This window comes from Pelodiscus sinensis, chromosome 16 (assembly GCF_049634645.1).
Source record: "Pelodiscus sinensis isolate JC-2024 chromosome 16, ASM4963464v1, whole genome shotgun sequence".
NCBI classification, from domain to species: Eukaryota; Metazoa; Chordata; order Testudines; family Trionychidae; genus Pelodiscus; species Pelodiscus sinensis.
Window position 1 is genome coordinate 23785888 of NC_134726.1, and position 22920 is coordinate 23808807.

At 39.7% G+C, this 22920-nt stretch overlaps 1 protein-coding gene across 1 annotated transcript in view; it reads right to left on the minus strand.

Moving 5' to 3' along the window:
• Positions 1 to 3322: 3322 nt before the first annotated feature.
• BAIAP2L1 (BAR/IMD domain containing adaptor protein 2 like 1) overlaps positions 3323 to 22920 on the minus strand; it is a 91641-nt gene continuing 72043 nt past the window's right edge. Inside the window, exons 7-14 of the mRNA XM_014580815.3 lie at positions 18712 to 18864; positions 18002 to 18169; positions 17090 to 17207; positions 14773 to 14980; positions 14349 to 14426; positions 13177 to 13345; positions 5061 to 5101; positions 3323 to 3783 (exon numbers count right to left, since the gene is read on the minus strand). Coding sequence (XP_014436301.1) covers positions 3708 to 3783; positions 5061 to 5101; positions 13177 to 13345; positions 14349 to 14426; positions 14773 to 14980; positions 17090 to 17207; positions 18002 to 18169; positions 18712 to 18864 — 1011 coding nt within the window. The 3' untranslated portion in view covers positions 3323 to 3707. The remainder of the gene's footprint in view (positions 3784 to 5060; positions 5102 to 13176; positions 13346 to 14348; positions 14427 to 14772; positions 14981 to 17089; positions 17208 to 18001; positions 18170 to 18711; positions 18865 to 22920) is intronic.

The following is a 22920-nucleotide window of genomic DNA, read 5'->3' on the forward strand; positions in this document are numbered from 1 at the left end:
TATTCTGAATGGCCTTCGGGAGGAGCTATTTTGAAACAGCAGCAGAGGAGTATCCACACTACTGCTATTCCAAAATAGCTATTTCGGAATAGGTGTGTATCCTCATGGAATGAGGTTAAGAAGTCAGAATAAGCTGTCTGTTTTGAAAAAAATTCAAAACAACAGAATTGCTTTGTAGATTCATGCATTATTTTGGACTAATGGCTGTTTTTTTGCTGTTAATAGGGAGAACTGAAAACTATACACTTTGCATGCAGACAGCTGTGCTTGATGCAGTATTAAGTTTCAGATGTTTAAAGTAAAATCTAGAATGTAGAGATTCTAGCAATAGAAGTCATCTACTGTTAAAGTGGGAATAATGGAGAGTCTTACAATTTGGGGAACAAGCATTGGTCAATGTTGTTTTCAAATTTGCGGGAGACAAGTTCTAACATCAACTTGTTGCATTTTTTGGGAGCCAAATAGAGCTGGTTCAGACCTCCTGAAATCTAAGTTTTTGAATTTTATTTTTTTGTTGGACTAACTCTGGCCATACGCTTCACAGGATGCAGCAGTACTAAATGTATTTCAGGAAGGTAAATTGTGTAAAGAGATGCAATCATTCACAAATTGGAACATTATAGGGAATTTCCAGACCCCATAAAATTATGCTGTCATTTTATCTTATGAAAGACTTGAAGTTTCTTCAGAATCCTTTTCAGAAAGTGGAAAAAATAAATTAAGGTTGTGAATTGGTGATTAGGGGTTCTGGTGAGAGCTGGAGTAGCTCTCCAGGTGCTGCTCCAGCCCCATGGGGGCCCACAGCCTAGCCATCAGTCAAACAATACTCTTAACCTATTGAATAGGATTTTACAGCTCTACTAATGGCACTTAATTTTTGGAAATACATAACTTGTCTAAATCACTAGGAAGACTGTCAAAGTTCTAATATGATACTTTTCCACAGCAACTTGTTTTGATGAAGTGTATCTTTAAATCATCACAGCTAATGAATTTGCTTCTATTGCACAATTCTTCCTCATCCACACACAAATGACAGTAACAGAAGACATGAGACAAGTATTCCAATGACTACCTTTTCAAAAAAAGGAGAAACTTTAAGCATTCCGTTGCAATAAGGAAGCAGTAAGAAAATTATTAAAATAAGCTTTAACATCTTTGTTGCCTTATATTTAATCTCAGAAAAATGGTTGTTTGAGCCAATATCAAATTAGTCTTACAATCTTAGTGACTTGTAGCAATTACTGGGGCTACAAAAAAAAAAAGTGGAAAGCATCAGGTTGTATTAGTGACGACGGATTTTAAAAAAATCTTTCCTGAACTACCTGATCCAAATCCCCTGAAGTCCAATGGAAATGGTTCAACTCCTTTCAATAGTCCTTTAAAGTTCAGATAGTAATACAGTGGCAGGAGTTACAACTGACAAATACCAAGATAGCTAGACAATCTTAGTGGAAAGTAATGAGGGTTACCATCAGAGTGCAGAATGTGGGGCAGCATAGGAGCTTTACATCTCCTGAAATATTTGCCTATGGGATAAGGTTACAAACTTGAACGGGCACACAAATAATCCATGGCAGTTTGTATTCTGTGCTTTACCTTTGTCAGTTTTCCTCATTTCTCAAATGATTAGATATTTACAGAAAAACTTTTTCCAGATCAGTATCCAACCTTTTCAAAGTACAGCTGTTATGAATCCAAATTCACAAACATTTTACACTTGTGAAGTGCTTTTAATGGGGAAGGATTGCAAAGCACTTTAGAAATTAGCTTCAATGATCACTAACTCTGAAATTGTAGCTAGCTACAGCGTAAATGAATGTTACATAACCATTTCTCAAAGAGTGAAGAAACAAGGTATCCAAGTGATATTTCTAGAGGAATGTAGGAATATTAAACAAAATGCAAAACTTAAGTTAGAATTGAACCAGTGTGCTGGTGCAGATTTCCTTATTCTTGGAAAACAGACAATGGGGCTGTGTCTAGACTGGCAAGTTTTTCCGCAAAAGCACTAATGATCTCATGTAAGATTGTCAGTGCTTTTGCGGAAATACTGTGCTGCTCCCGTTCGGGCGAAAAACTTTTGCACAAAAGGGCCAGTGTAGACACCAGAGATTTGTTTTCGGCAAAAAAGCCCCGATCGCGAAAATGGCGATCGGGGCTTTTTTGCGGAAAAGCGTGTCTAGATTGGCCACGGACGCTTTTCCGCAAAAGCATCCTGCCAATCTAGACACGCTTTTTCAAAAATGCTTAACGGAAAACTTTTCAGTTAAAAGCATTTCCGGAAAATCATGCCAGTGTAGACGTAGCCTGGGATTTCAATGACAAAGTAGTCAAATCTGTGTTTCACATCATCTGGGAAATAGCATCCTGACACTATAGCACCACTTAGAATGGTGGCACATCATGAAACAGACCACTCGGGCAACTGACTTGTCAGGACCATAGTTTTTCATTGGTTGTTACTTACTGGAAATGAGCAGACCTAATTCTGCCACTTTTAGATTAGAGTCATGGGCAGTAGGGTGATTGATAGGCAGAGGTGATCTGTGAAGTTTGAGGATTTAGGGGCTCAAGGTATCAGCATCACTAATTAGAACTCAGTTTTCTTTGATCAGCCATCAAACTTATAACATTGTATTAAATACCTTATAAAATACCCTTTTAAATATAATGTTCAGAATTTCTGTAACTTAAAGAGACACTGTCTACTTAGGATTATAAGTAAATTACTATGGGATGGTATTATTACAAATGAAATTTAAAAAATGCAATTCATTCTTCATTTCTAATTATAGACAATAAAATTAAGTCAGGGATTTTTGTTAGTAAAATGCTCTTATCAGGTTCTGAATGCTGCAATGTTTGGGATACAGACCTGCTGATGCAGAGGGGGAATGTTTGTTTTAAGACAACTGTTTGCACGGGAATGTAAAGAAAAAATGTTGCAATATTGTGTTACTTTTTATAAAAAATAGGTCAAATTTTTTGTGTGTGACATTTGAGTAGTTTCATATTCTTTTAGGGAAAGTACCATATTGCAAATAGGTAAACAATTATTTCATTAGCACATAACCACTCCTTTTTTCAGAATAGAATATGACTAATGAAATAAATCAGATTTTGTATAATTTTAATAACTTACTGCTGACAAAATGCAAATTATGTAATCTGAACATCAAGCAAAGCATACAACATTTGTCTAAGCTCTTAGAGGATAAATATTTATTATCTATTTATAACCCAAGACATCTAAAACAAAATGCAATGCATAATCATTTTATACATCAAACTTCTATTCTTAGTGTTAAGGCAACAGCTGTAGTACCCCTTTTATTAAAATGCAGTTTATATATCTACTAAACAATATATGCAGACTTAATTGCAAACTTGTCCATGGTATTTCCATACAATAGATGTGTGTTGATAAAGTATGCAGGTAACTTCAGTATTTAAACTTCCCCTATACTTTTATAACTGTCTTCCTAAAAAAAGGCATGTAATGTAAAATTAAGCCAAAATTCTCAAACATTTTAACTCAGAGCAATTTACCTCATTTATAAAGCAAATGGATTGTTAAAATCAGAAATCCAGTCCAATATTCTCCTACTGTACACTAATTACATTTAAATAACATTAGATAGCCTTATAATCATATTGCTGAACATGGTGTTCACAAAGAGTAAAAATATTTTCAGGAATGGTATTCATCGAATTATTGGTGCTGATCTGTCATTTGTAACTGTTGGTCGGAGTTTCACAGTAGCAAAAGGATTTTCTCCGCTGTGAAAAGAAATATAAAGTTACTACAGGCATGATAGTAAGACAAGGTTATGAGTAGCATGACTAAAAGTAACTCTTAAGTTACAATTCAGGTACATACTTATGCACTTCACTGAACAGGAATGGATTTAAGTATATGCTTAAGTATTTCACTGAATGGAGGCCACTGTTTGCATGCACTTGTTTCAGGGAGTTACTTGGTTTTTCCCTCCGATGGTGAATTTTTAGTAAATAAACTTCTATTTGTCCAAAAACCACAAGGAATTAAATGCTGAGGTAAACCTATATTGTTCAACAACTTAAGACTAAAATGTACATTTCTCTCTCTTGATTGACTCTTATAAGACGAGTGTTTCATCTACAAGACATTGCAATTTTTTTTTAACTGGAATAAAAATATTTTATGAGTTCAATTGGAGGGTTCTTAACCCTTTTTCAGCTATAGGGCCCAAGGAGCTTTCACTTCCAATATCTGCGACTCCTGTAAAACTGGCTAAATCAGGAGTGATGTTCTCATTGCTATTTCTTTCCAATCTTTTGTTTCCTCTGTTTAACCCCAAATGAGAAGCCTGAACTTGCTGCCTATCCTGTAATGGGAAAAATCCCATTGACTTAATTGGAGCTCATTTCCCTTTATTTTGTCACAGAAGGACCCAACCACTGTGCTTGGTGGGGAGGGGCACAGTAATATAGCTACACTGCAAAGATTCTCAGGGTAAGTCTGTATTACAAATACCCCCCCCCCCCCCCCCCCCCCCCGGGCGGGACTGTTTAATTGCAGTGTAAATGTTCAGGCATGTGCTGGAGCCTTGGCTCTAAGATCCTGTTAGAAACACCATGGGGTCCTGTCACCTAACTGCAGTGTAAACACACCCTACTAGTCTTCATAGCCTAGAGCAGGGGTTCCAAACTGGGGAGTGTGAAGAAATTCCAGGGGGGGCACGAGGCGATCCAGCCTTCCCCTCCCCCATCAAGTTTTGCTGCTATTGGTGGGGGGGGGGGGGGGGGGGGAAGGGGGAGAAGGCCTGAGGGTGTTTCAAAAATCAAAAAGGGGGGCGTGATGCCAGAAAGCTTGGGAACCACTGGCCTAGAGGATAATCAGCCTGAGTGAAAGCCTGGTTTGTAATGTGTGCCATGCTATTTTATACTGCCTAGTATGGGAAAATGCAAGATGGACACCTATTTTCCTTTCAAGCTAACAACCAAATACTATGCATTAGCCTAACTTTTATTCCAGTATTTGGTTTATTTAATTAAATAGGATAAATAACACATACCTTAGGAAAGGTGGTTTCATAATGCCATTCATATCAGGTTTCTGCAAAAGAAAAGATATTATCACTTACACAATTGATATCAAATTCTGAAAATTGAGAAAAGTAAGCTACCTGCTTGCAGTTGTTTTATGGCCAAGAGTATATTTATGTTCAAAAACTATATTCACAACATTCACTAATTCACATTATTTGGCTGCACAATGAAATACTCAGCCACTAGGAAGGTACAGCACAGTTCAAATACAGAGGGGTAATTTATGGAGAAAAAAGCCAGTAAGACCAATGCTTGATTATCAAACTTAGAAAATAAAATTAAAAAACAAATCCATGTAATACTAATAAATGATGAAGACCCACAGAGATCTTCAATGTAAAATATTACCCTTCTATTGTTTTCAAAGATAAAGGCTGCATGTAATTGCTAACTGAGCACATTATAGATCAAAACAGTTATAAAAACACACTGGATCAAAACCAGTAATCAAATAAGAAGTAAAAGGAGATTCTAAAATAGGCTGAGAGAAATCAACTGATCTGACAGGTTAAGAATCCCAAGATGCTTGGTTCTGCCTTGAGGGCAGGGGACTTGACTTGATGATCTTTCTAAGTCCCTTCCAGGTCTAGTGTTCTATGATATCTACTGCATCATATTACAATTCATTCTTCTAAACTTAGGAGCTTCATTACTTGAAGCAGTCATTGACATAATACACAATTTGTAAAATGCTAATGATTACAATAAGACACTAATGTATGAACAGCTGGTCTAGACCTGCCCAGCTGTAAGAATGCAAATGCATATTTTAGATGTTATTTATTCAGTGTGAAATCATGTAAAAAGTAAAGACATCACTATTTAATAGCAGGTTTGCAATTAAAAGCATCAGGTCCCCAAATTCTGATCTATTTGCACTCTAGTCTGGCTACATATACTTCATGTAGCTATACTGCAGATTTACAATGGAATAGATTCAGAATCAGCCCCTTTCAACTACTCTTGCACTGAACAAAATATTTTTACATGCTGCTTTGCTTTCTGGACTATCTGTAATACTTTGATTCAATAAAAAAGGAAATTATTTGAATATGCATACCTTTACTATTTTATTACGATTAACTTACATATTTAAATATGAGACAAAATATTACTAGATAGCTAAAACGATCTGTTGTACATTAGGGATGTAAAAAGTTGGTTAATAGGTAACCGTGTAACCACTGAAAACCTTAGCAGCTATACATGGTGTAGGCTCTGCAGTATAAAGCTTAAATAAACTTTACACTGCAGCGCCTGCAGCAAAGCCTCCTTGCTGCAAAGAAGCCACCTCATGGGGGACCCTGCCTGTGGTGGGCTCCATGGGATTGAAGCAACCAGACGGGGAGCTGCTCTAGCACTTGCAGTTAACCAGAACCCGTAAACATTACCCATTTAGGGTGATACTTATCAGTTAACCTTTCACATCTTTACTGTACAATTATTTTCCTTCCAAAATACAAACTGCATTGTGAAGTTTAGCTAATTACCCAAAAGATGGCAGTGTTGCACTGCTATGTTATTACAATAGTCAGTTTTACAGCTGATATAAGGAAAGTTATCATAGATGTAACATTTCAGACACATCTGTGTTTACTTGGGACCGTTAAACTAGTTTCTGCTTTATATCACCTACGATGGAGAAAAGCTAGACTAAATTAACTGTATAAATCAAGGCATAAATCAGTTCAATACATTTAACCTGAAAGTAAACAATCATTGCTTCCAACAGTTGTCAACAGAAGAATGAAACAGCAGTTCAAAGATGATGAAAAACTGCAGTTACTAAAATGAAAAATTACTATTTTGTATCTGAATATTAGTAGAATACAATTACAGGAATACATGATTGTCAACCAATACGAGTCCTAATTTGGTTTACGCTAAGTACTTCCCTTGTATGGCTATTTTAGGTGTTCAATTTGTTAAGTATAGGCCTTTCTTGCTACAAGTCTAAGATACATTCCAAAAAAGTGGACTTACAGTGAAACAACTTAAAGCGGGGAATTTTTCCCCATAAGAATTAATAGAAATGGGGGGGATGTGTTCTGGAACAGTCTTAATGTTGCCTTATAAAGACACAAGGTGGGATCAGGATGGGGAAGCAGGTGGAGGATCATCAACAGCTGTCTAAACATCACACACATCCATCACCTCGACAACTGGTGATTCAGCAACACCTGCTGTGTTGGTGTCAATAACTAACAACATCACGACTTCTAGAGGCTCTTCAATGGCTGCTGCATGGGGTTTTTTTTCTGCGTAATGCCAGAAGGTCCTGGTTGTGCAGCCTTCTCGTTCACAGAAATATAGGTCCTAGATGGCATGCGTTTCCAATACAACCCCTTTTTGTTGGCACTGAAAACATGCTGTGGATTGCAGCCACCTTCTGTGATGATGGTCTTTAGCATTTTGGGAAATGCATCCTTGTCTGCACTCGCAGCCTCTCCCTGCACTCACACATTTTTGAAGCCATATCTTTTCTGGAACCTGTGGCTGGCATTAAAAGTTTCAAGTTCACCAGTTTCCTTCTATTTCTATGCCTTTATACAAGCTTATGGCCTTCTCTTGAAGGTTGATGGCCGTATTCTGTTTATACAGATCATGCAGCCCATTTAGACAACAAGAGTTCCATTTTCTCTATCCTGCCACTTCTATCCTGCCATGTAAGCGTCACAGAAGCATGCTGTGGCACAAGTTTTGCTGTCTCCAAAATCTTCTCACAATTCTTAATAATCATGTGTATGGTCACTGGAGGCAGTCCAAGATGGTGAGCAACATCGGAAGAGTGTTCACTCTTCCTATTACGGTCTAATACAGAGCTACTCAACTTTGGAAGCCCTGGGAGCCACAATGATACTCACAGCACATGCACGGGCTGCAACTTAAGTGTGGTAGCATATACATGCAAATAGCTTCATTCACACTGACGGACATGAATACAAAGCACTTTCCACAATGCTCCAGTGCTCCTGGCACCTCCTTCCTGGGAGTGAGAAACGCAGACACCCTGTACTCTCTGTTCCAGCCAGCCCGTCTGCTTGAATCTTTCATTGCTCAACCCTGCCTGGGAGACGCCTTGCTGTTGTGGAGCATGCTCTCATGGGAGGCCATGTTCAAAGGATCCCACCCGTGGGCCGCATGTTGAGCTCCACATAAACCCAAACCGCGCCGTGGGCCGCAAACAAATGGGCAGTGGGTCACATGTGGCCCCCAGGCCACATGTTGAGTAGCCCTGGTTTAATATGTCCAACTTCACATCCTGATTAACACTACTCTGATGCCTCTTACACTCACCAATTTTATTTTTAACAACATTTGCACATCCCTTAGGCAGGTGGAAGGACTGCACAACATACAGTAACACAATACTATACAGTATCAATCAGAAATTAAATGTACTGTAAGGATGACACAGCAGGCACGCAGTATCTTTGCAAAAGGTGACTGCACACAACGAAGCATCGACGCTCGGTGTGAATATTCCTGCGTGTCTGCGCAGCACGAGTTGATTGCTTTCTTTGATTTGCATTCAAGCATCTGACTTTTGTTTGAGCGATTTTTTTTTGAGCGATGTAAGATTGGGGAACGGGAGGATTCATAACAAAACAGTTCCTACTTTCATGAAGTACATTAGTGCGGAACCAATGTATATTGGGGCAACTTAAAGTGAAGACCGCCTGTATTTAGGGCTCCATACTCATTTAGGCCCCAGTTTGGCAAGATACTTAACTATGCTGCTAACTTTATATGCATGAGCAGTCCCACTGAAGTCAATGAGATTACTCTTAAAGCTAGGCAAAGTATTTAAATACCATGGCATATCAATGCCCGAATCATGAATTGCCTTTTATTAAACAACCTTACGCCACATCAAAGTGAAGTATTTTAAAAACCTGGGCTGCTATACTAATCCTTCTATATGCAATTGTTCTGTAATGACTTTCACTGTGTGAGGCAGAAAGATTAACTTTCATGCATCAGCTGTAAACCAAGAACACAAGCAAAACCACAGTACCTATGCCACTAAGAGTAACAGCCAAAATACTCTAATGAGTTAAATCGTGCTTCAGGATAAATTGCAATCACACTGTTGTATACAGTATTATACCATGAACACTAACTGAATATTGCTGCCTGGTGTTACATGGAGCCTGTGTCCATAACTTCATAGAGAAAGGGGTTTAAAAAACTGTCACAGAAGTGGAAGAGACAAGCAGTAAGTAACTCTGAATTGTGCTCTCCTTTGCCCTGAGCATGTGTAAGCTCTAGGTATGAGCTCCACTTAGTCCTGAGTTTCCTGGGTTCTTTTAGGCAAAGGAGCTGAAGTAGGCAAGGGGTATAGAACACAGCTGGCTTCCCTTCTAATATATGTGGAAGTGATTTCCCTCTACAACACCTATCCCTTCTGGAGTGGAAAGATCAGGGGCAGCAAGTGGGCATTGCAGAAATGTTGCTGCCATCCCTTCGGGGGCACTCCAGACAGCAGCGATGAAGAGCACACCCTCAGGAGCAGTAGAAATCACTTTTCCCTATGTACATGGAGTGCACCTCTCTCCTAAGAGGCTATAAAACCATCTTTCCCTCTTGGGAGAGCATGCAGCTCTGACTTACCAGGAGCCACTATCATTAGGTTTATTAATTTTGAAAAGTCACCTAAACTGGATGATCTCTAAAAGTCACCAGACTTAAATTAACCATATGAAATACTACACAGCATAATGCTGCTGAGACAACTTAACTGATGCAATAATTTAACATAACTATAGTAAGTCACCTCTTTCCCTGTCACATGGCAAAGAACTCACTGTACTGCTTGCTTAGCAACTTCCACTGTGCTAATAAATCTTTAAAGCATTGCTAACATTATTATAGTCAAAGAACATGTTGATCTAGTAGGACTCACCAGTTAGCCACAGAATAAATGAACCAATATATAATTCTGACATTATATAACTGTTAAGGCTCATTTATTCCAAATCCAAAAATGAAAACGGCAAGTGTTTCATAATATAGGTGCTATTCACATAATTGTTTTGGAAGTCCCTGGATATAATAGTACCTCAGAGTGATAAGTGACTTTGGCAGTGGAGGTTTTCATAACTCTGAAATGAACATTCCAAAGTTCACAATTGAACACTGACTTAAGACAACTGTGAGGGAGAGGAGAAAAAGGGCCCAACACCCCGGGATTAAAGCAAGTCTCTGGGCCTAGCTAGCCCTGCCCCACTTTACCTGCAAGCAATGCCAGGCCTAGATGGAGGAGAAAAGGAAGGAGCCTGGCTCAGTTTGGGGCTGACTAGTGAGGAGGCAGGAACTTGGTTCAGGGATGTGAGGACACAAACCGAAGCCTGCATGCCCAGCAGCCATGGGAACAAGCCAGCCCCCACTCCTACCCTGCTGGGCTGAAAAGGGGAAACCTACTGAGAAATCTCAGCTAAAGGGAATCTGGACTCTTGAGTCATGCCCCAAACTTAAGCACTTGGATAAGGAGTGGCTCAGAGTTCCTGGGCGAGGAACACAAGGGGAAACAGCGCCAGCCTTCCCCTCCTTTTCCACTCACTTACTCACAACCTAGCCACTAGGCTGCCAGGTTGCTCTTAGCCATCTTAATTTAAGTGAAACAAGCCCAGAAGCAGTTTCCTTACTTTGTCATTTAAAAAAAAATCCCTGTTTTTTTAGTATTTGCTCCCTTCACTCTCTGCTTCCTGATTACATACTTTCAGTTCCAAGCGAGAAGTGTATGGTTGATTGATCACTTTGAAATTCTGAGGTTCTACTGTGACTGGTTTACAAACAGCCCCCACAAGTAAAATATAAATTTTATTTTTGTAGAAAAATTCATTTTATGTCATTTAACAAGTTTTGTTCTTATAGAAGCAAGCTATCCTAGAAACCCTACACTGTAGCGAGGTCGTATAGTTCTATGCAACAGAACTCTCCTCTCTATATAAACATTTTTCCTGTGGGATGACAAAGTGACATCATCATGTCACAGCGTCCACAGGCTGGGGGGTAGACATAGGGTAAAGAACCTCCCACCAGCGGTACCTCTTCCACCACAGGCTCCATCCTGGAGCCAAGCCCCGCCCACTGCCAGCTCAGCCTTCCCTAGCCGCTGGGGGCGAAGACGGGCCTGGTGCAACCTCGGCTCAGAGAGCAGGGCTAGACTGTGGCCAGGGGGACGGAGGGGAGGGAAGACTGGGCTGGACTAGATTGGGGAGGGGGGAGGGCAAGAGAGGAGAAAGGACCCAGGTCGGCATGGGGGGATGGGAAGGGAGGGAAAGGAAGGAAGAAAAGAGAGTGCCTGGAGACAGGAGTGGGAAGGAGAAAGGCCCTGGGGTGGCATGGCCAGGGGTGGAGTGAAGGGGGGCCCAGGCTGGCGCGGCTGGGGACAGGGCGGGGGGGGGGGGGGGAGAAGGGGCCCTGGCTGGCATGGCTGTAGCCTGGCCTTCCATGGTGGCAGGGGGGAGAGCTGGGGTTGCCTACCTCCCGAGAGGGGTGTTGGTGAGTGCAGGGGGCACAACCCCCTAGTTATTATTTAAACCCATACTTGCTGCAGCATTCTTTCAAACAAAACCCACCTACTTTTATTATGTGGTCAGCTGCAAACTGCAGCCCCCTAGTTACTTATAATCAATAAGTAAAACAACGGATTGAAATATGGCTTCAAAAGCATTTTAGAAAAAGGTTTGCTGAGAGCAGTCAATGAACAGTCTGGATGTATTCTTTTAGTAAGAAGGCACCAAAGATGGATGGGCCATAGAATGTATTGATTTTTCCTCCTTGAAATATACAACATCTTCTGTTCCAAATAAAGAAAACATCTGGCAGTGAGCAACAACAGCTGTTTACTACATCTAATACTAAATCCCTGAGCAAGCAAAGTAATAGCACAACTGTCTACAGAGTTTAACAATGAAAGGAGTGTGGCTATTGAAAGAACATTTACATGCACAATATTAGGAGCTATTATTACACTCATCAAACAGTAGCATTGGGAATGCCGAGAGCCACTGAAGAAAACGAAACCCTTTATATGATGGAAACCATTTCATGCCATTCAATATTGTGTGTTTGCAGGATATGAGCCTTAATGCATGTGTCTAAATCCCCCCCCCCCCCCAGCTAGCGTAGGATTATTTTACAGACTATTGGCAATATTCTGCCATCAATTACACTCACACAACACCATTAACGTATATGGGATTGCATAGACCTTTCTGAAGGCTCATTATTCTCAATTGCTTGGACTATTATAATTTTAAAATGATGTAAGTAATGAGCTTTCCATAGCCTGTGTGAAGAAAGGTAAATTAGGAAGGATAGTGGAAAAAAGTCTGCCTAGGGTTCTTGGTGCTGGTGAAGAGGCCCATGGGGAGCAGGAAGACTCTGGCTGGGCCCGGGATTCTCCTGTTAGGACAGTAGAGCAAATTCTCCTGAAGCAGAACCAGCTGGGTGACTGAACGTTCTAAGAAGCACTGCAGTAAGCTTTTGGAAGAGGTTTGGAGAGGGAGGAGTGGATACGCTTTGAGTCTGAGAAGAGGCTGTGGCAAAGACTCTGAACAGGGACAGGTAGAAAGTGATCCAAGGATGGAGCAATGGGTCTCTGTAGTCAGGCCTTGGCTTCTTATTAAAATGCACAGGACTGGAACCCACAGGAGAAGGGGGGAGTGGGACTACTGTCCCCACTACTAGCCTACTGACGAAAGTGCAGAGGTAAGGACTACTGAAACGTCTTGATACTAGTGTAAGGCCAATGAATTATTATTTGTGGGAATACCGTTTCAGGTAGAACCATTTATGACCTGGCTGGAGAGCTGAGCTGTAGAAGGTACCCTACCATAGGGCTGCAATGGCTGTGAGCAGGAATTGCTAAAGGAGGAATGCTTGCTCCCCTATGCCCAGACACAAAGTGGTGTGTTGGCTGATGAGGCACATGCATACGTAGTTTTCAAGGGTGAACAAGATCAAGCACTATGCTGAGCCAGTGAGTTCAGTCAGGTGGCTTGACAACAATAAGGTCGGAAAAGAACAATTGGAACCATGATAACTGATTAAATGCAATGCAATGTCACTCACAGGAGTTGTGCTTTCTGGTCTGGCCGCAGATGGCATAACAGTAGTGGCTTTGGAAGAATCTGCTCTCGTTGTGCCTGCTTGCAAGGATCCCTGATAATCTGGTGGGGGGAGGACAACACCACCTTTGTCTGCTAGATTTACAGAACTGATACTTCTGATTGGTGCAGGGCTAAAAGGAAAAAAATAACTTAATTAAAACAATAAACGATACTGATTAGGGCCCTAATTCAGCAAATAACATAAAAACGTGTTTAGCTTTTAATACCCAACTCATCCCATTGAATTCAGTGGGATTACTCATGTGTTTCAAGTGTTTTAATAAATATGATAAAACAAAAGGAAAAAAAAGTATGTAGCACTTTAAAGACTAACAAGATAGTTTATTAGGCGATGAGATTTCATGGGGCAGACCCATTTCTTCAGATCATAGTCTGAAAGTGAACTGGCATTACCATATATAATACTGTTTTCCTTTGTTATATATGGTCATGCCAATTCACTTTCAGAATATGATCTGAAGAAGTGGGTCTGCCCCATGAAAGCTCATCGCCTAATAAACTATCTTGTTAGTCTTTAAAGTGCTACATACTTTTTTTCCTTTTGTTTTACCAAGATCAGACTAACACAGCTACCTCTTTATTACTTTTAATACATATGAATCTTTGGGTGGAAGAAGATGGTGTGTAATTAAGGCATATAAGAAAGAACATATAATGTTAGGAAACATTTAAAATATAGATCACATTTCTGAACAATACATCTCTAGGAGAAATTAATTTAAGAAGAAAAAAGTTTATTAGCAAATGTGCACACCTCAACTGAATGTGGAGGATCTTTATAAAAAAATCAGATAAAAACTTAACAGTCCTACTGCATTCGGATTATGAGTGGGATGGATTTAACTGAGAGGAGCCAAACAGGAGAAAAGGAAGTGACCGTGAGTAGGTATGGACCCCCAGGCATCAGGCAGGAAAGGAATGGAAAGACAGGCATATTTATACAAGGAAGGATTTCTCTTCCATCAGTTATTGGTAAACAGCACCCACCTACCTGTCCCTTGTAACAAAATAGGACTGGGTATTTTATCACTGGCTGAGTGTGACATTGGGACAAAGACTTTTTGTAAAGTTTAAGGATCATTAAATAGTTCAAACTCCAACTAACAATATTACCTTGGCACTGGAATATATCCTGTTTCATCAGCTGATTCTTCCAATAGCTTTGTGTATGATGATGGAAACCATCCTTTCCTATAGAAGGAGAAAAATGGACAATCTGATTGATTTACTTGAATGTTTATACTTTTAATTGATGGCACAGAAAGGAATAGGAAGCTAACAAGGCTGAATGAAGTTTTAGCTTTTATGCCTGGCTTTTGGTGACACTTTTTTCAGGGGTTTTGGTATGTGTACTTGTTTTTGTATGCCAAATTTGCCTTCACTGTAACACTTTCCCAGTTGCTGAACTCTCCCCTCAGAATTCCCAATGAATGATAGTGAACAGGGAAACACATTTGCCAATTTAAACAGACAAAAGAGATTAAGATATATTTGTCCCCTCTAATCCTGGAATAGGTTAATACATTGATTGACTTACACTTTAGTCAAGTCATGTTCCCCGTAAAGCCAGCCATCCTTTTCTTCAGCTATAAGAAGTGTGATGACATCTCCCTGTGCAAAGCTAAGTAAGGTCTTGTTAGCCCCAGCTGTATGTGGAAAGATAGTTTTTACTTTCTGCCTTTTCATTATGTTCAGTCCTGTGGCAACAGAAGTTGAACGTGATAAACTGGCATCATTTGAATTACCTGTTAAAAAAAAATCAATGTAACAATAACCATAGGATGAAACAGGTGCCTAAAAGACACAAGTACAACAGCAGTACCAACATTTTCCACCAAACAGCACACTTAAACTATCTATTTTCACGGTTCAACAGTTTCCAATTCAAATCTTCACATTACCACACTATTCCTTCTGCTAAGTACTGTTATTGCACAGTAAATTAGTAAAAATGAAACATGTACATACGTTAATTACCACAACTGGTTTTCTCTAGTGACTGGATGTTGCTAAAGTCATTTCTGGTTCCAGAAGATTTGGATCTGTGTTCAGAAACTAAAGGCCTATAAAATCTGATTTTTCAGATGTAACAAGCACTCAACTTCAATTGAAGTCAGTGAAAGTTTTAGGAGTTTGACATCACTGAAAAATCAGACCATTACTTTAACTATAGGGATGTTTCAAAACTTTCTCAGTGACATAACTGCTATAAATAGTTTGTTTTAGAGCAGGAGATCCAGAATTATTTTGATTAGCTTGAAGAATTTTGTTCAACACATCTTAATCTTAACCGAATTTCCCAAATCTTAATGGGATTTTCCATTTGAGCAGAGAGAAATAATGAAGTAGTAGACCCAATTTTCCTTCACATTTATTTTTCAAAACTATTGGATACTTTTGGCACATTTTTTAAATCATGCAATATTTGTTCATTTTTACTACTTGGATGCACTGAAATAACCACTCAGGTTAAAGAGAGAATGAGCTATATTAGGAATGTTAGCAATTTCCATTTAGCTTTATAAAATGGCACATTAATATACCAAGAAAGCAAAGTCACAGTCATGTGACTGACCAAATATTGTATTTGATGAGGATGATACTTAAAACTTGTATCATACTTTCACTAGAGAATTTCAAGGACTTTAAAAGGTATTAAATAAATGTGGTCCACCACCACACTCGTATTTTTCACCATTTTATAGTTGGGGAACTTAAGTGTGGGATTTTCAAAGTCTCTGTTACCTTAAATCTACTTCCACTGAATTCAAACATTAGGTGCTTTTGAAAAACCCCTTTTGAGCCTTGCTCTCAATTAATCAGGAAATAATGGACAGATTGATAGAGCCCTGCAAATCTGCAGATATCTGCATCTGGACCATGTCTGTGGATCACGGATCAGACATGGATACAAATTTTGTATCTGCACACAGTTCTACAGATTACAACTGAATCCAGATCTCTTCATTTGTGCTTTTACCACAAAACATCCTTTTCCCTTCAGTATTTTTTCTTAGTAGACCATTACCTACTGAAATATCTTTTTACTGAGAATATCATGAACACTTTAGAATGGCAAGTTTTCTTTCCTCTATGATTTTCCTGCATCCTGGCTATAAACTACTATATATTTGAGACAGTTTGTGTGTCTGTCCATGAGTCTCTTTGTTCAATAACCCCTCCTAAACAGCAAGACTAAGACTACTAAATTTGGTATGCAACTTCCTCTTATCATAATTTAAAGCAAGGTAAAGGTTTGGTTGTGCCACAACAATGGGATTTGCCTGGAATGCGAGTGTTTTCCATAACACAGAAAGAGAGAAGGCTGTTAGCAGGGACAGTTATACTGTATAATGACCATAGAGGGGCAGTAAGGGGTGGGTAAAGGGACAGCTATTTACTATATATTTGAGAGAGTTTGTCTGTTTGTGGTCTCTATATGTCTGTCAGTTCCCCACTCGGGAGACATGTACCCCTTGCTAGGCTGTGCTCACTGCAGCACCCATGGACAGGCACTTCTTACCCGGCCCCAAGCTGCTGTGGTGAGAGAGGGCTCGAGTTGTTCTCTCTCTCCCCAGGACAACCTGCATACTGAACCTGTCATCCACAGCCTCACACCAGAACAATGATTTAAATGAAGGAAACAAAAAATATTTCAGGTAAGTACCTGAGTAAGGCCAGATAAATCCTCTAGTATATATATAAAATAGTGACTACTTCAGTAGCTAAAATCGCTACTCTAATTTTGGATAAACAGCACAGTATGTCATTTGTATTTATTGTATATTAGTAGCAAGATGAAAGTGAAGTCCACCTTCTACATTAAAACAACATTTCAACAAATAGTAACTCACCTGCTGAATAATGTAATCTTTCTGAAGAAACCTTTGGAACTGGTGGTGGATTGTTAAACATGTCAACTAAAGGACTAGTATGCGCTTTAATGGTAGGAGCAGGGGGTACTCTTCCAACCTACAGACATAAAGTGTTATTAAGATACTGTTATCACAGTAACAAAATGACAGGGTTAGAATATTTGCAGCACTGAATTCCAAAACGTAACGATCAAATATTCTTCTATTGTACATGCTTCAAATTTTGAATGGTCCTTAACTGCCCAATTTCTTTGACTGAACCCTCCCCCCCAAAAAATCCCAACCAAACAAAAATCAAATGTATCTGGGCTGCCAAGAAAAATAAGGCCTCTTTTCCATAGGATTTCATGTTCAGACCCCTGTGGGGAAATCTTTTTAAAGAAATACTTGAGTTTCTGCCTGAAACTCAACTGAAGAGGTATCATACAACAACCATACTATAGTGAAATATGCTTGGAATATAGAGCATCTAAGTACACAATAATTTACTTCAAGAGAATTTTTTTCTGACTTAAAAAAATAACCCCTCTCAAGTTACTATTTTCAAATGATTGAAAAGAGAATAATAGTGATGGCATATCCAATACAATTATATATAGTACCCAGAAAGTACATGAATGAAACACTTAAGTTAGAAACTTGGCCCCAGTCCTGCAAGTGATTCTGTGGAAAAGATCTTTGTATCCATGTACGTCCCTATTGATGTCAATAGGGCGTTGTGTAGATAAAAGTCTATCTGATTAATCTTTTATTGAACTGAGGCTCGAATTTGTAATTAATCCCAGAATCATAATTTGGGTTGTTTGTTATAGCTTTTGAGTCCAAATGTTTCTGTACACAAAGAGATCAGGGGAGTCGATCCAACCTTGAGAACTTGTAACCAATGCATACCGTACTACTTCTTTCTGTCACTGGTGAAGGTTGTGGAGTTCCTGAGATTGGAGTGGAACCTGGTGTCTTCATCTCGTCTATCATATTCATAACTTTTTCTGGAACTTTTGTGGCATCACTACATGTTTCCTGCCATCCCGGCAACTTGTAGTTAAGTAAATCTGCACACTGTAAGCAATGAAAAAAGTTACATAACTTTTTTTTTGTTAAAACATTTGAATTGCAATGGGGGCACAGTCTGTCTTTAATTACATCAGTGCAACCTCAATGATGTATATGAGGTTGTATGTGTCAAGAGACAGCAGAAATTAGCCTAATATAAAATATTCTTGCAAGGCAATTTTTAGATACTAATTTAAAGCAAAGCTATGTGATAGAAATAATGGCCCCATTGCAAGACTGAGATATTGGAATATTTATTCTGTCAACCCATAAATCTTTCAATAATATTTAGTTTCTAGTCATAGTAATCCATTACTTCTTGTAGTAATAAAATTAACAGAACATACCATATTGAATTCATTTTTTATTAACTGTTCACAATCTTCATGAGCTACATAATGTATTTTATATTTATCATTTATGGACTTGATCATATACTCAGGAGATGAGTTTTGCTTTACCTCATTAAGCCCTATGAGTTTTACTTTGCCTAATTAGGCCCTATGAGTGTTTGTATTCATGCCACCTAGATTTCCAGCCATACTGACCTGTTTATGATAGAACTGCATATGCTGAGTTAAACTGCAGTGCTTGTCAACCAGAAAACAGAATCTTCTTTTTTCTTCAAGTAGAGCTTCTCTGCAACCTTCAGCAATAAATCTCTGAATATCACTCTGTCGAGAACTCACAGTTTCCAAATACTAAATAATAACAATTCATAAATTAATAATGAATTATGTGGAGGCTACTCATGAGTTTGACTTACAGAAACTTACTTATCTATGCATATTTTTTTCTTTACTAAATTTCTTAAAGTAATTCCATAATCTAAATTCCTTTATGTAAAGGAACTTGAAGCTTACACTTTAAACATCTTTTACATTGCAGATAATTATTTATCCTTACTGTGCCCATCAAAGCAGATAAAACGGTTTGCCATTAATCATCCACATACTAGAAACCAAACCAAAACTCATACAATGCAACAGCAAAAAGAAAGAATTTACAGCTTCAATGCACAATTGAAACAAGTCACAGGACTACTTCAAACTGGGCAGAACAAATCAATTCGTGGATTATTTTTAAACTTCAGATGCTATCTATTTTTTATTTCACAGGTCCTTTCTCTGGGCTCCCATCAGTGTTTCACAAGTATTAACAAATATATCCCCACAAAACTACTGTGAAATATGGAACTACCACTGCCTTTATTCTATGGATGGGGAAATGAGTCATAGAGAGATTGAGACCTGACCAAGGTCATCAAGGAAGTCTACAGCAGAAGGTGGCAACTAAACTTTGATCTTCTAAATACAGGTCTAGTATCTTAACCACACAATAGTCCTTCTACTGAACTTACGTTAACGTACAAATAACTGGAAAAACTACCTAACCATTATATTCAATATTCTTGGAAAAAATGTCAACTATTTTATTTAAAAAAATTGAAAGTAAGGGATAAAGAAAAATATTAAAAGAATAACATGAAATGAAGACCAAAGGAAGTAAGCACAACCCCCTGCAAATAAACTAGTATTTGTGTATATAAGATGCATACAAAAATGTACATCAAAATTTGTGCCATTATTTGAAACAGTAGCATAATCTACCTTTTTGCTTTTTATATTGCTATTATTTGTTATTTTGCAAAAAAATGGCAATGCTTTTTATAAGATTACTAGAGACTGGCCTACACTATGTTAAGCCAAAGTTATACATGTTAGGTTGATTTTGTAACCAGTGGGTCTACACCACCAAGCCTGTTCTGCTACTTTAAAGGTGGTCAAAGTGGATTTCTGTACTCCCCTTGATGAGAGAAGTGCTAAATTCAACCTTGCACGTTTGACTTTGGGATAGCGATAAGAATAGTTAACCAGTAAGACAGACCACCAACACAGGACATAATGGTTAACCAGTAACTAGTAGTGATGCTTACTGGTTGTGATTAACCAGGGGCTGGAGCAGCCCCCTGCTTGCCACGGGCAAAGGGCTGCTCCACCTCTGTGGGGCTTGCTGCACTGCAGGCAGGGGTGCTCCAGCCAGGCTGCAGCAGCCCCCATCCACAGCAGGTCGGCCTGGCTGGAGTAGCCCCTGCCTCCCCCATTTAATCAGTGAACTGGTAATAAATAATGTATAACAGGTTAACTGATTAACTGGGATTTTACAACTCTACTGTGGTATACTCCAGATGCAGCACTGTTAAAGTCTACTTTCTTGGACTTGGAACGTGTCCCATTGTGCCCCAATGTGACTGCTCGGGCCTGCACTTTCAACTCTGCTGCTCTCCCAGCTATACAGGAAAACCACTGCGCCTACACAAAAGGGGCTCCCCAGAAGAGTTTGTTAACGTGTCTGGAATTGGAGTGGGAATCCTGCCTGCACATCTCTCCAAAGGTCCCATAGAGGTACTCTTTCATCCTTTACAGAAGTTTTCTGGGGAGGTCTGTCTTATTCCATCCTCCATGGTAGGACACTTTTTGACACCAGGACAGCTGTAAGTGATTTGGCATCAAAGCATTGCAGCATAAGGTCCATATTTCTGGACACATTCAGTCAGCATCCATTTCTTATCATGAACTCTGAATTGAAGAAGTCTGATATTACGCATGGCAACCTAGATGAAATACGGGGAACTCTGTAAACAGATAGCAATGAGGCAATCCAGCTCCATTTGCTCATCCCCAACAAATCATGACCCCAGATTTGCTGCCTTTTTTGGAAAGGGCTTGAAAGGATTATCCGGGAGAACAGGTCCCTTTCTCCCCACATATCCGCATATGGGGTGGAGTTGGCGAACACCCACTGACTGCATGAACTTCTACAAACCCATCTGGTTCCCCTCTTCCTTGTAAGTCACTGTGGGAAGGGAGAAGTGCAGCTTACAGGTAAACTGGAGAGAGGCAAAACCACGCTGACCGCATGAGCCCCTACAAACCCACCCAGTCCTCTGCCCCTTTCAGGGATCTTGTGAACACTGTCTCCTTTTGCAAACGCAGACGCCTAGCTAGTCATGAGGACTGTACTTTACAAGCACTCTGGCGCACATGTTTCCAAAGCAGAAGCCAAAGAACATGAACTCCAATCTGTTGCTTACAATGTCTGCCACCAAAACGAGTCCAGTTGCCCCTGGCTGTAGGTCTACCTGCCTAGTAAGCGTTTAAAATAACTTTGGCCTTGTACATAACAAATGCCTTTTGTGCAGCACATTATAAAAGAGTTAATCTTCTGTGTTTTACAATGTATCTTCTATAAAATCTGTCCTTGACTTTTCTCCCCTAATGCAGCTACAACCCACTCCCTCAAGCCCTCTTGCTCTTCCACTCTCACAGATCAGAAGGTGAAAAAAAAAAGTAGATGGGATGAAATGTTTAATGAGCAAATGCAATTCACCCACACCAACAGAACACAAATGAATTCATGGAGAACGACATTACAGATCATATGCACCGAAGAGAGGAGAGCATGAAGGGAACATGAGTGTAAGATGCAGGGTAAGATCCTGAGACTTGTGGGGGAGCAAACGGAGCTGATGAGGTGTTTGGTAGAGGTGCAGGAAAAGCATCTGGAGCAGAGAGTCCCCCTGAACCCTATGATAAACGACCTGCTCGCCTCACCAAATTCCATAGCCTCCTCTCCCAAGTGCCCTAGAATGCAGGGAGGTGGGAAGAAGAAGAAATCACAGGCAGCCTTTTCACTCAAATCCCAGAGATATCTCTTGGAATAGAAGGTGGTCATTCCATAGCTTTGATTGCTACACAGGGGGATTGTAATAAGCCACTTGCCTTTGCATCCTCCACCTCCACTGTCATCAGAGCTCATGCCCTGAATTTTTTTTGGCCCTGCTCCCTGTAGTTCCTAAATAAAAATGCATAATTTCTTTATTGTTTGTGTCATCTTCATGGGGAGGTGGTGGTCTACAGGCCAGTACACAATGAAGAGTCCTGTGCCACCTTAGAGACTAACAGATTTATTAGGACATAAGCTTTCACGGGTAAAACTCATTGCTGCCTGGTTCATCTTCAGAGCTTTGATACAGATATGAATATCCATAGTCCATGCATTGCTTTAATTTCTTTAGCTAGTGCCTGATTAACCATCTGATGTTACTGGACAGTTCTCTTTTTTTAAAACTCTTCAGATTCTATATGAATTTCATACAATGCTCCACAATATGCACGGCCTCCCAATATGTGCATTGCTTTGATGGCTGAAGCTTCAGGGAATTTTTCTTTGAGGACCCGCGTCACACTAGCTTAGCCATCAGTTTGTGAAGCAAATGTTCACTGTGTGTTGTGCAGAAGGATCTTGTGGCCACGGCCCACGATGCTGGCACTAATGGCAGCCACTACATGTACTGCAGGAGAATCTTGTTAAGAGATAAGTAATGTAACTATCACATCACTGTCTGGTCATTCACAAAATTAGTTTTCAAAGCCTGTCTGATTCACAGTGCCCCTTGATGTAGTCTCCTGATTGCCCGGGTGTTGGCAGCTCATAATTAGTGGTTAGGCAATCTGCTTTGTTCTGCCCCCCCCCCCCCCCACTCCAGAAACTTTCCCCCCTTATTTTCACATATTTTCTGGATCACACCGCAAGCATCTACAACACTGGGACTATTGCTTTGGCCGAGGTCTAACCTAGTCAAACTCTGAAAGCACCCCTTTAAATGGCCAAAGACAAACATTCCACCACCATTCTTCACTTGCTCTGCCTGTAGTTGAACTGTTTCATACTGCGGTCCAGGCAGCCTGCCATGG